The sequence below is a fragment of the Rhinichthys klamathensis genome, unplaced genomic scaffold, assembly GCF_029890125.1.
Source record: "Rhinichthys klamathensis goyatoka isolate OS25496 unplaced genomic scaffold, OSU_Roscu_1.1 h1tg000095l_1, whole genome shotgun sequence".
In the NCBI taxonomy this organism is placed as follows: Eukaryota; Metazoa; Chordata; class Actinopteri; order Cypriniformes; family Leuciscidae; genus Rhinichthys; species Rhinichthys klamathensis.
The window spans coordinates 1771798-1788666 of record NW_026606634.1 but is presented as its reverse complement, the minus strand read 5'-3'; the positions used below and the strand labels follow the sequence as shown (position 1 = coordinate 1788666).

General features: G+C 37.1%; 1 protein-coding gene and 1 pseudogene across 1 annotated transcript in view; one reads left to right on the top strand and one right to left on the bottom strand.

Moving 5' to 3' along the window:
• The window catches only part of phactr3b (phosphatase and actin regulator 3b), a 79209-nt gene that overhangs the window by 26609 nt on the left and 35731 nt on the right, over positions 1-16869 (bottom strand). The window contains exons 2-8 of the mRNA XM_056252525.1: positions 15401-15562; positions 13458-13532; positions 9640-9789; positions 8016-8225; positions 7144-7339; positions 5643-5833; positions 1884-2037 (exon numbers count right to left, since the gene is read on the bottom strand). Of these exons, the coding sequence (XP_056108500.1) occupies positions 1884-2037; positions 5643-5833; positions 7144-7339; positions 8016-8225; positions 9640-9789; positions 13458-13532; positions 15401-15562 (1138 nt within the window). The remainder of the gene's footprint in view (positions 1-1883; positions 2038-5642; positions 5834-7143; positions 7340-8015; positions 8226-9639; positions 9790-13457; positions 13533-15400; positions 15563-16869) is intronic.
• On the top strand, positions 10188-10304 carry LOC130086288 (5S ribosomal RNA; annotated as a pseudogene).

The window sequence follows — 16869 nt, the reverse complement described above, 5'->3', positions numbered from 1 at the left end:
ATCCCACAGCAACACAAACATGAATTGCTTCTGTAAGAATGAGCAGGCTTTCAATTTGTACCATTGATTGTTTTTCCTCTCCATGAAATGGCTTTCAAACCAATTACAGTGAGCAGATGTCCTGTTTTGCATGGGGTAGTCCTGTATTTCCCAGAAAAAAACAGGACATCTGGCTACCCTAACAGCTACAGCCTAAAGCTTTCTGTAGAGACAGATAAAAAAAGGTTTGTCTGGCTCCTTCTCCACCCTAAAATATCCAAACCGTTTACCTTTGGTAAGATCCACCCCGCTGTCTGATTTTGATTTATTTGAACAAATCTGTTAATAGATCCTTTTTAACACCACCAAAATATAAGTTTAAAAAAGCTGTAAGGATCAGGAGAACTGCAGACGTTAGTTCAGAAAATCTGCAAAACTATCATTAGCCGCCACCTATACATAATCACCACTGCTTTGGGAGGGTTTCCATAAAAAACCCTGTCATCAAATAACAATCTCATGAGCCTACAGTTTGCCAAAGTCACGTGAACTTTCAGTGGAAATGGGTTGTGTAGTGTAGTCGAATGAGACCAAAACAACAACAAAAAAATAGGTTGAAAACAAAACTATAGGTATTTAGCATTGACAGATATTTTTACTGCTAAAAGGTTTTTTATTCAAAGGCCCCAAGACAACTTTGAATGGTAAATCTATCCCTGGTCATGGTTGGACATTTCAGTGATCCAAAGCACACCTCAAAATCACACAAACCCGAAATTAGCACAAAAATTACTAGAGAATCAGGGATTTGCCATCATGCCTATATCAGTTCACCATAGAAAAGCAAGGCTGCCAATATTAGTGTGTGATCATTTGCCTGGGTTTCACAGAAACAGAAAAAAGGTCATAACTCCCCCTACTGGTTAATATGTGCTGTACACACACACACACGCACACACACACACACACACACACACACACACACACACACACACACACACACACACACACACACACGCACGGACTGCATGACATTAAGCTGAAGACTGAACACCAAAAACCAGCCTCACAGATACAAAACCCAAACACAAATCACTCATTAATATCTTGTATTGCGACAAAACAATAAATGTCCACTTCTGTTTTCCAAGTCCCGAAGGTTGGTTAATAATGACCAAATTCTCATTTTTGAGGCAAAGTATTACTTTAAGAGTTGAATCAGAGTTTATGAATTCAAAGTCCAGCATTGGGGATAAAGTTAATATGACATGCACATTCCAAAGCTAAATAACGTACTGAAAAGTTTGTTTTCTTGATTCGTTTTCATTGCATGAGTAATTCGACCATCTATTAAAACGTAGAGCTTCTCAGCCTGTGCTTGCACTCAGTGTTCAGTGTACGCTCAGGGTCCTGGAGCAAAGCCTCTGTTCAAAAGTTTGGGGTCGGTAAGATTCTTTAAATGTTTTTGAAAGAAGTCTCTAATGCTCACCAAAATGCATTTATTTGATCAAAACTAGAGTCATATTTTCAAACTATTAAAATTTGAAATAGCTGTTTTCTATTTGAATATATTGTAAAATGTAATTTAGTCCTGTGATCAAAGCTGAATTTTCAGCATATAATATAGATATGCTTATAAATCAAGAATAAAGCATTTATAGCTGTATTTATAAACTGATTATTAATGTCTATTAATGCTTTATAAATGGTGAATTAACTATTTACTAATGCTTAATTAATGATTCATACAATGCAGTTATTATAAAGTGTAACCGAGAAATCTTTTTTAACATACAACTGACACTTTTAAATCAAATAAATGAATATTAAAAAAACGTATTGACCACAAACTTTTGTAGAGTGCATATAAAACATTTTTGTATGAAACTTTACTCCAGACTCACTTGGCAAGCTTCATTTCGATCTGTTGGCGTATCTCCTGTCGTTCCTGATCACTGCGCACAGGGAAGATGTTCCTGTCCTCCAGCTCCTGTTTACTGGGCCTGTTACGCAGCTTCACCGCCAGAAGCTCTTTTCTTATCCGCCGTGGAAGTGTGCCTGCACACACACACACACACATGATCATTTATGATGATGAAATGGACTAAGATCAGAAATCTGCACAAACAAGGGTCAATTACATTCATGCCCACGACATAATATAATTTATAACATAACATAACATAACATAACATAACATATAACATATAACATAACATAACATAACATAACATACTGTATAACACACAACATAACATAACATATAACATAACATAAAATAACATATAACATAACATAACATATAACATAACATAACATAACAACATATAACATAACATAACAAATAACATAACATAACAACATAACACAACAACATTTAACATAACATAAAATAACATATAACATAACATATAACATAACATAACATAACATAACAACATACAGTATAACATAACATATAACATAACAACATATAACATAACATAACATATAACTTAACATAACAACATAACACAACACAAAACATAACAACATATAACATAACATACCATATAACATAACATAACAACATATAACATAACATAACATATAACTTAACATAACAACATAACACAACACAAAACATAACAACATATAACATAACATAACATATAACATAACATATAACATATAACATAACATAACATAATTTCAATATTCATTGTATAAAACTGATGTATATTGGTTTTTATGACTGTAAAAATTATTTAGAATATAGTGGCATTAACAGAACAACCAATAATTTTTTCATAATAAACTTTTATCAAAAGTATTTGTTTATCAAGCAGTGTCAGAGAAGAGCTGGAAATGGAAATGTGATATATGTGATGTGTGAGGAAAACAAAGATAAATCAGGGTATATATCACTTGTGAACAGATCATGTTTGTGTGTAGTTTCCAGTCAATCTGTACATTTGATTTTATAAATAATTGCCATAAAATTAGCTTTAGCAAGACATAGTCTTTATTTCAATGTTTTTAAAATGTCATTTTGTCATTTCCACACATCTGGCTCATCCAAATTTGCTGTGACTTGTTCATGCCCTGTTTCAGTCCCAGTGCGCACCAGATGTTGCTGACAAATCAAGTCTAGAGGAAGAAAAGCCTCTTCGTTTCTGCCATGCGGCGTATTCTGAGCGCAACACTATTAACAGGCACTCAGAGACCAATTTGTGAAATAAAACACAAAAAAAACAAGATTTTTCTGGAGAAAATGTGAGCAGTGTTTGCTCGTTTAACCCTTAAAGCTACAATATGTTATTTCTTTCGTTGCTAGGAGTCGCTAACCTCTTACAATAACAAAGGCGTAGATTGATGACGCAGTGAATAAGCGGAATGGAACTTGTCGTCATGCTGATGGATCTAATAATGTTTGTGGGAAATTATGTTTATGGATGAGTGAATACATGATGTTTTTAACATGACTGTGGTGTGAAGCAGGGCGCGATTGCTAATGAGAGACAGATATCAGTGCCACACGCGAGTCCCGCGGATATAAAGGAATGAGGACATTTAATTCTACCGAACTACACGCAAGTGCTAGGTCAATTTATGGAACAAATTAAACTTGAGAGGTAACGCAGCGCTGTTTCACTTGGTCTAACGTTACACTATCACACTAAACTGCATTTGAGTGTGTTGAAAGTTATAATGTTATTCTATGTGTTAGTTTGTTGGCTGTATGAGGCTAGCAGTAAGCTAGATCAACATTAGAATAACATACTGATCATATTCTAAAATGTCATCACGTTGAGCTATATAACATTGATTAGTTTTATGTACATTTGCTCACCTGTCTAATAAAGCACATGTAAGAGCTCTGTTAGTTAGTTGCGAACGTGAAGCTCTCGGCATCTCGAAAACGCCACACTGATATTGATCCTCATTTTATTTCTCCTATTGTCCCAAAGTCTGCTTGCCATGTTCCATAATATTTGAACAAAACAACAACAGAGTGAGCGTGCCGACCTGTAGCCATGGTTACTATGGCAGTACGAGCGGACACCAGGGATAGCGCGGATATTACGTCATTGACAGGCGACAAGTGAACAGGGACGGGCCATTATTTAAAATTGTGCCCGTTTTTTTCAGAGAAAACTGGAATTTCTCTGAATTTACAAATTCTTGGAAACATTTAGGTAATGAGAGTACACAAAAGAAAGAAATATATAACACTGTGTAAGTGTTTTTTTTTTGTTGATATTTTGATACAAAATTCGTACATATTGTACCTTTAAAGGTACAATATGTAAGATTTTTGTAATAAAATATTAAACCCCTTGCACATTGTGATATATTTCATGCAGTTGTGTACTTACATTATCCCAAAAGTTCCCAAGGATTTTTAAATCCAGAGAAATTCCAGTTTTAAATATTGGCTTTTCCCTTGTCATTTTTTCATGCCTATCAATGACGTAATATCCAAAAAGCTCTTCCGCTTGTAGAAACCATAGAGATATATCCTGTACATAGATACCTCATTAGTGGCCGTTTCAATGAGCCGCTATAGCCAATGAGGAAGCTATGCATAGTTATCTATGATACAATATCTCGCACGCTGCTGTTGTGTCGTTCAGTCATCATGGTCCATGATTATTGATTGGCGAGTACAAAAAATCCCCAAAAAATGTAAACGTAGATCAACTGAGGCAAGCAGACTTTGGGAAAAACAGAGAAATAAAACAAGGATCAATAACGACGTGCCGTTTTCAGGATGGAGAGATAAGCGACAAACTTGGACTTGACAGAGACTCTGCTCTCGCATATGTTTTAATAGACAGGTAAGCAAATATAAAGTATTTATTGCATACATACAGTTATATTAAACTTTGTTTGTACTTCAATAACGCTTTTTATCTAGTCTGGTGACCAAGTCTACGGCAGTGAAATTAAATACAGTATGTGTTGCACAAAAGTTTTTAGCCATTATTTGCAAATACTGTGGTTTCGTTTAAATGTACTTGTAGTACGATTGTTTTAAACGTATAAAACTGCGCAGCATTAACTCACCAAATCATTTGACAAATAGTCACATATCAGTAACAGGCTAATACAGTATTACATTTCCCGTTCCTTGCAGCTAATTCATTATGATGACAAAATAGTCTGATCAAACGTACATGTAATACAAAAACTAATTTATTACCTCATCCGTGAACATGATTCGTGAAATATATGAATTATACCATACATCTCTGGATGAGGAAAAAGACATCTCTCATAGTTCCACTCTCCTTCATAGCGTCATCAAGCTTCGCCTTTGTTATTGTTTTAAGAAAAAAAGCAACCTCTGTCGGTGAAAACTTACATATTGTACCTTTAAATGCATGAATGTTTCACAAATCACTATTACATATTTGGCTCTTTAGTGACCCGGATCTATATCTAACACGGATGGACCTTTACTGGGATATTTTGTCTTTATTTTTCTACAGTAGAAGGAAGCGGAGATGCGTCGTCCATCTTTTTTTAAAGACTATGGTAAAAACATGACAAATCAAAACTAACAAAAACTAAAACTATTAAAAATATTTTTTTGGTCTAAAATTCTAAAATAATCATTATTTATTAACGCTGATGTCCACGATCAACATGTGATGTCAACCGAGGTCAAAGAAACACACCAGAGATGACAGAGTCGTTCCAGCTGTCCTGGTCGCTGTAGTATTCATCCACACGCATGTTCTCCTTGTTCTCTTCTGCCTCTTTCTTGTTCTCCACTTCTCCGCTCTGCTCATTCTCAGCGCTGGCGGTGCGGGACCCTCGTGCATCCGAGCGCCGTTTGGGGGAACAACGGATCTCCTTACTGTGGAAACTGACATTTAAAAGATCTGGTTGAAAATTTTCAATGCATAACAACACAAACAATACCATTCAGAATTTTAGTCTGGATGAGAAACTTTTGGAAACCGCTAATGTGGACGGAGAGCGTTTTAAAACGAAAACACTGTTTTCAAATCTACTAATGTAGCAGTAACATAATTTGATCAAAAGTGACAGTAAACACATTGTAGCATTGTTACAAAAAAAAAATTTGTTCTGAATAAATTATGTGTGTGTGGGGGGGGGGGGTGTATCATGGTTTTCACCAAAAAAGGGTCATGTGACACTGAAGACAGTTGTCATATTTCACAATATTACTGTTTTTGCTGTATTTTTGGTCAAACACATGCAGCCTTGGTGAGCAAGAGACTTTTTTAAAAACACTAAGGGCCTTTTTTAGGATCTAAGCGCATGGTCTAAAGCGATCGGCGCAAGAGCATTTACGGCGTGTCTGAATCCACTTTTGCTAGTTTAACGACGGGAAAAATGGTCGGCGCTCCCGGTGCATTGTCTAAAGGTGTCGTCTCTATTCTCTTAATGAGTGATGGGTGTGTTTTGTCCTTATTCTCTTAATGAGTAATGGGTGTGTGTTGTCTCTATTCTCTTAATGAGTAATGGGTGTGTTTTGTCTCTATTCTCTTAATGAGTAATGGGTGTGTTTTGGGCGTAACGTGCAATAAACCAATCAGACTCTCTCCTCCCATTCCCTTTAAAAGCCAGTTGCGCTCGCGCCATGGCGGATTCGCTATTTAAAATGGAGGCATTTGCAAGCAGAAAAACTGAACGCTTCTCCAGAGAGCAAACGGATCTGTTCGAGCTCGAGGTTAAAGCGAGCAGAACATCTACAGGACAAACTGTATGCGCGCTGTGGACCCGCCTATAGGCTCATATTACTAACACACTCTTTAAATAACAAAAAAATACTGCGCCATTGACTTTAGTCCAGGTTTCAGTTGGTCAATGGCGCAGTATATTTCAGTTCCTCAAAACGCTCCAACAATGCTCCTGAACACACACCTGGTTCTCAGACCAGCTGCCCATGGGTGCACAGATGGGCGCAAATGCTTTTGCTATTTAAACAACGTGGCGCAGGACGTGAAAATGAAAACTGCGTCGGGCTGAAACTAGCTTGCGTTGCGCCTGGCACTGCATTGCAACGGGTTTATGATAGGGCCCTATAATTCTTAATTATTCCAAACTTTTGACTACATAGCACACATTTCATATCAACTATTTTATATGGTTCTTTTAGTAAAATGATGACAGAATTTGTCAGAACTACTAGTGACGAGCTGTCCTCACCTGTCCTGCCGGTGTTTGGAGGCCAGTGCCCGGTGCAGTTCCTCGATGATGCAGCTCGGGGGCAGATGAGGGTGCAGGACCCCCGAGTGAGGCGAGCCGGTGGGGGTGGAGATCCTGCCCCGCAGGGCATCTTTGGGGAGGGTGAAGTTCCTGGGCAGAGTGGCTGGAGCCGGCCGGCCCTGAAGAGAGTGGGTGTCTACAGGACAAGAAAGGGTCCCGCTTTATATTAAGTGGCTTTAAGTACGTACTTACATTGAAATTAATAATTTAAAACAATGGCCTTATTGCGTACATGCATGTTTTTACATTGTACTTATATTTTGAAAATACCTGCATGTAATTACAGCTGTAATTAATTTATGTAATTACATTTGTAATTACACTGTTGACCCTTCCCTTACACCGTAACCCACCCTTAAACCTCAGCTGTCCCCAACCTTACCCGCATTACACCTCAATAGCAGCACAAGTGTTTTAGGTTACACTTTATTTCAAGGTGTCATTGTTACAGTGTATTTATATATTTGAATACTGAGTAATTATAATGAACTACATGTACTTACTTTAGGGTTAGGTTTTGGTTGAGGTTCAATTGCATGTAATTATGCATAATTTACTGTTATTACTACGATAAGTACATGTAACATTTGTAACAAAGACACTGTAAAATAAAGTATTACTGTGTTTTACAATACAACCTGAACACAATAAGTACATTGGACTTATTTTTCGGTGTAAGTACATAATACATAAAGCCACTTAATATAAAGTGGGGCCGAAAAAAAATACTTTTGTAATTATGTTTCATCGTTACACTCCTTTGGTCAAATCTAGAAAACAGGTATACATGCATGTGATGAATTGATACTGACTGTCCAGACTGCTCAGTCTATTAAGCAGCTTCACTGGTTTGGCTGGAGGAGTGCGAACTTCTCTGAGCGGTTTATCCTCCTTTCTCTCCTCATGGCCCTCGAGGGCCCCGACACCGGCCCCTCTACTCGAGGCCTCTACACACGGCTTGTCCTCATCCTCACTTTGCCCAAGTTCCCCTTCTGTTTCCGTCATCTCTGTGGTGTCTCGTGCTGAAAAGAGATCAGAAATGTGTGTTCTGTGATCTCTGACGCCACCTATTGGTAAATCAGTGATGCTCATTCTTTCAAGACAACAGATGTGTGTCCATTTCCCACCTTTTGATTGTGTCATCACTTACAAAATCATATTCACAAAAAGATACAGTGAACATGCACATATCATGCATGTTTATCAAATCAAATGTTTTTTAGAATTGTTAAAGTCAACATGAAACGGCATCCCCAACCCATTTTACTTCGCTAATGACGCATATTTCTGAAACAGACTATTATAAAATTGGACAGGACTTGATTTTATTGATTAGGAATTGATTGGATGGGTATTTCATATCAGATTGGGGTCAAACCTGAATGTGAGTTTGCAGTGGATTGTGGGGGATTTACTCCTTACCAACAACACACTTTTCTGAAGAGGCTGTTTGAACAGGACGTGCACTGTAAATGCACAAAAAAATGGTGTGGAATTTACTAATTGATGAGTGATTTAATAATTTTCACTCAGAAATTGGTAGTAAATTTCACAAATAATTACAAAGAAACTAATCAAATTAAACGTGACATTTTAAAGTGAAAAGACTGAAACAGTATTTTCTTGTAAAACGTACTCTAATAATCTTTGTTTTATTCACAAAATTAGAAAAATATTTGTGGAGTCTGAAGTTCAAGTTCAGCATTGAAATACAATAACATTATTGTAAAAACATTACAAATAATTTATTAACTATTGATATTTAGGGAAGGAATATTTAAGGAAGACTATCTTACCTATTACAGTAGCCTAAAACCATGCATAATAGATAATTACCAAATGGCAGAAATATTTCTGGGTATATTTTAAACCATGAAGTCATCTAACAAAAATATAATATTGTTTTGCTAACATTCTCATTAAGTTATGAAAACGTTATTTCTAAATATTCCCTTCCAGTTCAAAACGTCCAGTTTTTCAAATGTTTTATTTGTTTTTAAATATTTTTTATTTCTTGAATAGGCCTACAAATGTTAAGAGAACATTCCATTGTATCATTTTTCAAATAAGAAAAAATAAGAAATAAGACATTTTTTTATAAGAATGAGCCTATGATTCAATCTGGAAATAAACAAAAAATATACTGAGAAAAATTCCTCAGATGCCATGTCCGTAATTTATAGCAAAACATCTAGCATTAATTCAATCTCAAACAGATTCATTATAAGTTTTTTTTTAGTTATTACTCCTGCGTGACATCATTAACCAGTGGTTTAACGACCAATTTGCGACAATATGGTTTCGGGAAACAGTCGTGACTAGCTAGTTGATTTCTACAATGATGCATCGTACTATAGTAGTTAAGCAGCGAGTTACGTCGTTGTACGGGAAACACACCCCAGTTTAGCAAAAGACCAAACATTCACGAGTGCCGACCTGTAGACAGATTGTCCTCATCAGATCCCAGATCCTCGGAGTTGCTGGCCAGCGGCGCCATGGGCTCGTCCTCTCGGTCCTCGGCGTCTGAGTCCTCGAGCGATGGGCTTCCCGGATCGTCTGCGTTCCCACCACAGGCCAGGCCAGACTCTGTAAGCATGGGAAAAACCGGCCAGTCTTAAAAGGATAGTTCACCCAAAAATTAAAATTAGTCCATGATTTACTCGCCCTCAAGTCATCTTAGGTGTATATGACACTCTTCTTTCAGACGAATACAATCAAAGTTATATTAAAAAATTTCCTGGCTCTTCCAAGCTTTATAATGGCAGTGAATGGCTGTTTCTGGTTTCAAAGTCCAAAAAAAAGTGCATCTATCCATGATAAAAGTGCATCCATCCATCCATCCATGATAAAAGTGCATCTATCCATGATAAAAGTGCATCTATCCATGATAAAAGTGCATCTACCCATCATAAAAGTGCATCTACCCATCATAAAAGTGCATCTATCCATCATAAAAGTGCATCCATCCATCTATCCATCTATTTGCCAGCAGCCATATCACCCTGTAACCCAAGACTGGTTGCCCACTGAAGCTAAGCGGGGCTGAGCCTGGTTAGTACCTGGATGGGAGACCTTCTGGGAAAACCAGGTTGCTGCTGGAAGAGGTGTTAGTGAGGCCAGCAGGGGGTGCTCTCCCTGTGGTCTGTGTGGGTCCTAACGCCCCAGTATAGTGACGGGGACACTATACTGTCAAAGAGCACCGTCCTTCGGATGAGACGTTAAACCGAGGCCCTGACTCTCTGTGGTCATTAAAAATCCCAGGATGTCTTTCGAAAGAGTAGGGGTGTAACCCCGGCATCCTGGCCAAATTTGCCCAGTGGCCTCTGTCCATCGTGGCCACCTAATCATCCCTATATACTAATTGGCTTTATCACTCTGTCTCCTCTCCACCAGTAAGCTGGTGTGTGGTGGGCGTTCTGGCGCAATATGGCTGCCGTCGCATCATCCAAGTGGATGCTGCACATTGGTGGTGGTTGAGGAGATTCCCCCTTCTATGTGAAGCGCTTTGAGTGCCTAGAAAAGCGCTATATAAATGTAATGAATTATTATTATTATTATTATTATCCATGATAAAAGTGCATCTATCCATGATAAAAGTGCATCTATCCATGATAAAAGCACATCTATCCATCATAAAAGTGCATCTACCCATCATAAAAGTGCATCTATCCATCATAAAAGTGAACCCATCCATCCATCCTTCATAAAAGTGCATCTATCCATCATAAAAGTGCATCTATCCATCATAAAAGTGCATCTACCCATCATAAAAGTGCATCTATCCATCATAAAAGTGCATCTATCCATCATAAAAGTGCATCTGTTCATCATAAAAGTGAATCTATCCATCATGAAATTGCTCCGGGGGATGGGTTACAGTAATAAAGGCCTTCTGAAGTGAAGCGATGCATTCGTGTAAGAAAGAAATCCATATTTATAAAAATTTTAAGTAAAATTCAAGCTTCTGGCCAAACTCTACTTAAGTGCGCACTATGTAGTAGTCTACATAAGTCTACTTACGCCTAAAGCACAACTTACGCAACTCATGACATCAAAAGTAGCATAGTGCGTCATGGCGTAGCGTAAATATCAGCAGTGCGTTGCATTACTCACATAAGTTGCGCTTAGACTTAAGAAGAATCCGTATGTTCGTTTGACTGGAAGCTAGTTATTTTACTTTATAAAGTTTTAAATATTGTCATGGCCCCTCCTCTCCTTGCATATTTTTTCTTACACAAATGCATCACATCACTTCAGAAGGCCTTTATTAACCCTGTGTGGAGCACTTTTATGATGGATAGATGCACTTTTATGATGGATATATGTACTTTTATGATGGATAGATGTACTTTTATGATGGATAGATGCACTTTTATGATGGATAGATGCACTTTTATGATGGATAGATGTACTTTTATCATGGATAGATGCACTTTTATGATGGATAGATGCACTTTTATGATGGATAGATGTACTTTTATCATGGATAGATGCACTTTTATGATGGATAGATGGACTTGTATGATGGATAGATGCACTTTTATCATGGATAGATGCACTTTTATCAAGGATAGATGCAATTTTATGATGAATAGATGCACTTTTATGATGGACAGATGCACTTTTATGATGGATAGATGCACTTTTATGGACTTCAAAACAGAAACGGTCATTCACTGCCATTATAAAGCTTGGAAGAGCCAGGACATTTTTTAATAAAACTCCAAACTCAATGTCATTACAGTAAATCATGAGCTAAGTTTAATTTTTGGGGGAACCCTTTAACGGCTGTAATCACTATCTCATTAAAGCCTCAGAACACTCCTGGTGGAAGAGTTGCAGGTGATGATCTGCATGTGCTCTGCAGGGAGCGTTTGGCAGTGTTGGTGCAGTGAGTTTGGCAGTGTTGGTGCAGTGAGTTTGACAGTGTTGGTGCAGTGAGTTTGGCAGTGTTGGTGCAGTGAGTTTGGCAGTGTTGGTGCAGTGAGTTTGACAGTGTTGGTGCAGTGAGTTTGGCAGTGTTGGTGCAGTGAGTTTGGCAGTGTTGGTGCAGTGAGTTTGACAGTGTTGGTGCAGTGAGTTTGGCAGTGTTGGTGCAGTGAGTTTGGCAGTGTTGGTGCAGTGAGTTTGGCAGTGTTGGTGCAGTGAGTTTGACAGTGTTGGTGCAGTGAGTTTGGCAGTGTTGGTGCAGTGAGTTTGACAGTGTTGGGGCAGTGAGTTTGACAGTGTTGGTGCAGTGAGTTTGGCAGTGTTGGTGCAGTGAGTTTGGCAGTGTTGGTGCAGTGAGTTTGGCAGTGTTGGTGCAGTGAGTTTGGCAGTGTTGGTGCAGTGAGTTTGGCAGTGTTGGTGCAGTGAGTTTGGCAGTGTTGGTGCAGTGAGTTTGACAGTGTTGGTGCAGTGAGTTTGGCAGTGTTGGTGCAGTGAGTTTGACAGTGTTGGTGCAGTGAGTTTGGCAGTGTTGGTGCAGTGAGTTTGGCAGTGTTGGTGCAGTGAGTTTGGCAGTGTTGGTGCAGTGAGTTTGGCAGTGTTGGTGCAGTGAGTTTGGCAGTGTTGGTGCAGTGAGTTTGGCAGTGTTGGTGCAGTGAGTTTGGCAGTGTTGGTGCAGTGAGTTTGGCAGTGCTGGTGCAGTGAGTTTGGCAGTGTTGGTGCAGTGAGTTTGGCAGTGTTGGTGCAGTGAGTTTGGCAGTGTTGGTACAGTGAGTTTGGCAGTGTTGGTGCAGTGAGTTTGACAGTGTTGGTGCAGTGAGTTTGACAGTGTTGGTGCAGTGAGTTTGGCAGTGTTGGTGCAGTGAGTTTGGCAGTGTTGGTGCAGTGAGTTTGACAGTGTTGGTGCAGTGAGTTTGGCAGTGTTGGTGCAGTGAGTTTGACAGTGTTGGTGCAGTGAGTTTGACAGTGTTGGTGCAGTGAGTTTGGCAGTGTTGGTGCAGTGAGTTTGACAGTGTTGGTGCAGTGAGTTTGGCAGTGTTGGTGCAGTGAGTTTGGCAGTGTTGGTGCAGTGAGTTTGGCAGTGTTGGTGCAGTGAGTTTGACAGTGTTGGTGCAATGAGTTTGACAGTGTTGGTGCAGTGAGTTTGGCAGTGTTGGTGCAGTGAGTTTGACAGTGTTGGTGCAGTGAGTTTGGCAGTGTTGGTGCGGTGAGTTTGACAGTGTTGGTGCAGTGAGTTTGACAGTGTTGGTGCAATGAGTTTGACAGTGTTGGTGCAGTGAGTTTGGCAGTATTGGTGCAGTGAAGAGAGTGATGTGTGTGTTTCTCACCCATGCCAGCCTCTGCCAGGCCCTTTCTGACGAGATCCTCACGATTTTGCCTGCTGGGCACTTTCCTCTCCAGCACTGCAGATGCCATCAGATAAAGTTACATATAAATCTCACTGAACACAAACACTACAACCCTGCCGTTGGTAAATCAATATCTAATGCCTTTGGAGAGATACTAATAATCATTTATAAAAATAAGAGCTTTCAAAATGAATGTGATATTGTATGTAATAAATTAAAATTTATGTTAATTTTTTAACACCATTAAAAAGTTCATTCAATTTCTCATTAGAACTCTTTCATTCCACCAACAGTAAGCAATTAAAGATATGGTCAAGCTTTATTCGTAATAAAAGTCATAACTAAAGTCTGATGCATAAGCATAAGCTCTAAAATATTTTTTCTTCAGGTAGAAACTGCTAAAAAATATATATAGTTTTAAAAACCCATTTAATTACAAATCATTCGAAAAGTTGTCGAAACTTCTGTAATTATGGAATTTAATCATTTTAATAATTATAAGTTAAATATTAAGAATTATTTTATTTTATTACTAATTATTATTATTATAATTATACATATATTTATATATAAATATAAACTTAATATTTTTTTAATATTAAAAAATACATTTAAAAATACAATAATACAAACAATAATTTTATTATTAATTTCTTATAATTTTTTTAATAAAATAATTTAATAATATATAAACATATATTTGTTTTAATAACAAATATATGTTAATATTTACATAATATTTAATAATATTTTTATATAAATATAAACATAATCTTTTTTCAAATAATACCAAATTTTAAATATACAAAAAGAAAATATTAAAATTATTTTTAATAATAAATATTGTATTATTAATGTTTATTTATTATATTTTTATAATAATAATAAAAACATAATTTAATAATATATAAATATATATATAAACTATTTTTTATATAATTATAATTTTATATATTTCATATTTATAAAATATAAATATTATAATTATAATATTTATATTTTATAACCTTTCAATGTAAATATTTAATTAAACTAATACAAATTGCCATTCCTAGTTTCTACTTATAAAACAAGTTTGAAGATGAGCAGCGTTGAAATGCTGTCTTTGTCAAGGTGGCCTTAGAGTCAGAAAGGTTGAGAATGAGGGCCTTATAGCTTTATAAAACGCAATAAAATATTACACAGAATTTCATTAAAAAGTCTTTTAATTAAATTAATGAATTGGGATCAGTAAGTTTATGTCAATTGACCAAATCTGTGGCATAATATCGATTAAATAAAGAAAATAATTTTGACTAAATAAGCAAACATCTTTTCAACAACTTTGCACTGTTTATATCCCTCCGCTTGTCTGTTGGTTAGCTTGCGCACTACAAAGTGAGTATTTTTCAGTGAGTATTTCTGTAATTTACATCGTTCCACCAGTAGATGTCCTCATGAGTCATTGAATCATTCACTCAATCAATCCTGATACATTCAGAAACAAAACACCACTACAATTCTGCTCAGAAATTAGGAAAATTATTTGCATTGACCTACAAATATAGACAAAGTGACCTAAAGCAATATTGTGTCTAAATTTTATGTTATTGAAAATTAACTTCTTGTTTATTGAGCTACTGTATAAAATAAGTATCACACAAGCAATTGTGTCGTCGAGCTTTGATTCGGCTGTAGTGATTAGAAGTCACAGTTGCTCCTTTTGATATATAGATGAATCACACTGTTACTTCAGTGATTTTTCTTAAATTCAGCACATTACCCAGTCAGAATCCAGAACTAGAAATATTGATTTTTATTATTGCCATTATATTAGTATAATGAAATAGCATGACAGCAAGGACGATTATTTGATGGGGAAATAATGATCAATGTGATGTTTATAAGTTATTCAACATTTAGATAGTAGTTTCTTAACTCACCTGTAGAGCCCTGCCTCAGTTTTTCATTTTTCTTTTTCCTCCACTTCCAGGGCTTGAAGATTCGTCCCAGGCTGGCCAGTTTACTGTTGCGGCGGATGGGGGGAGTTCGGACCCCGGACACCAGACAACCAGAATGAAGTGTTCTGTGCTGATCCATCACATCTACGGCACAAAAACAGACAAGCAGAAATGAAGTTTGCATCAGAAACTAATCCTTCAGTTTATAATAACAACCAATAATCATATTTGCAGTAATGCACTTTAAGGCAGCTGTAGTAATCAACAAGAACACTGCTTCAGCATTAAATAAAGCATTTAAAACGCATTAAAACTCCAGCGGCCATCTGGTTTAAATCGTTCTGTTTCAGTCAGAATGAATCCAGTCCTATTTCAGGTTCTAAAAGTTCTGTTAATATAAATATATTGCAATCCGATTCAAATTAAATCATTTCCAAACCAAACTTGGCCAGTCATTGCGTTCAAAACTGAAGAAAGCTGTGATAATGTCATCAGAGCTACGGCAAGTAGGCCTATATAATTGTCTCTTTTTTCCTTTTTATCTAAATAGAAAACTGACACATTTATCAAAATAAGTCTTTAGCAAACATTTCAGGTTTTTACATGACAGCTTTTTAATCCAACTGAGCCATTAATCCTATTATAACAAATTATTTGGGTGCACGTAAACAAACATAGCTCCTGACTGCATCTCAAAACATTGTGGACCCCGTTTACACCAGTATTTAGTGTCGAGCACTAACACCACCTGAGACAGATGTTTAACAGCTGTAAAAGAGGCCTGTAAGAGCCAGTGATACTCCATGGGGAGAGAAAGGTGTCCGTCCAACCATTTGCTGTGCCAACACGATTTGTTTACCAAGGTGGAACAGCATATGGGTCATCTCTCCTGACGCAAAACATTAGTTTAATTCAAAAGATAAAGAAGCACATGACAAACTGACCAAAAAAACAAACAAAAAAATGGATGGCTTAATCTGTCACTCTGGATAAGATCATATGAATAGGAGCCGATGTTGGCTCTACACTGTCTTACTAAAATGAAGATGAAGTGTTTTTACTTTGTACACAGTTGAATTATATTCTAAGACAAACTGCAGGAGACACAGAGCACTGCATTATATCTGTCTCCCTCTCTGCACAGAAATACACCACACAAACAACCCACTGTTTAAAGTGCCCCTTATGCTATTTTAAAGGTTCCTAATGTTGTTTCAGAGTCTCCTACAACAGGTTTACACGCATACAAGCTCAAAAAACACTTTAATTTCCTCATAATATCCATTGCAGCATCAGCTCTTTTCTCTCAGTGTCTGAAACGGTTTATCAAGGATTCAGTCTCTCTAAACCTCGCCTCTCTAAAAGCTGCTCTGCTCTGATTGGTCAGATGGCCCAGTCTGTTGTGATTGGTCGATCGTGTTGGACACTAAACGCTCATTATCATATCTGAG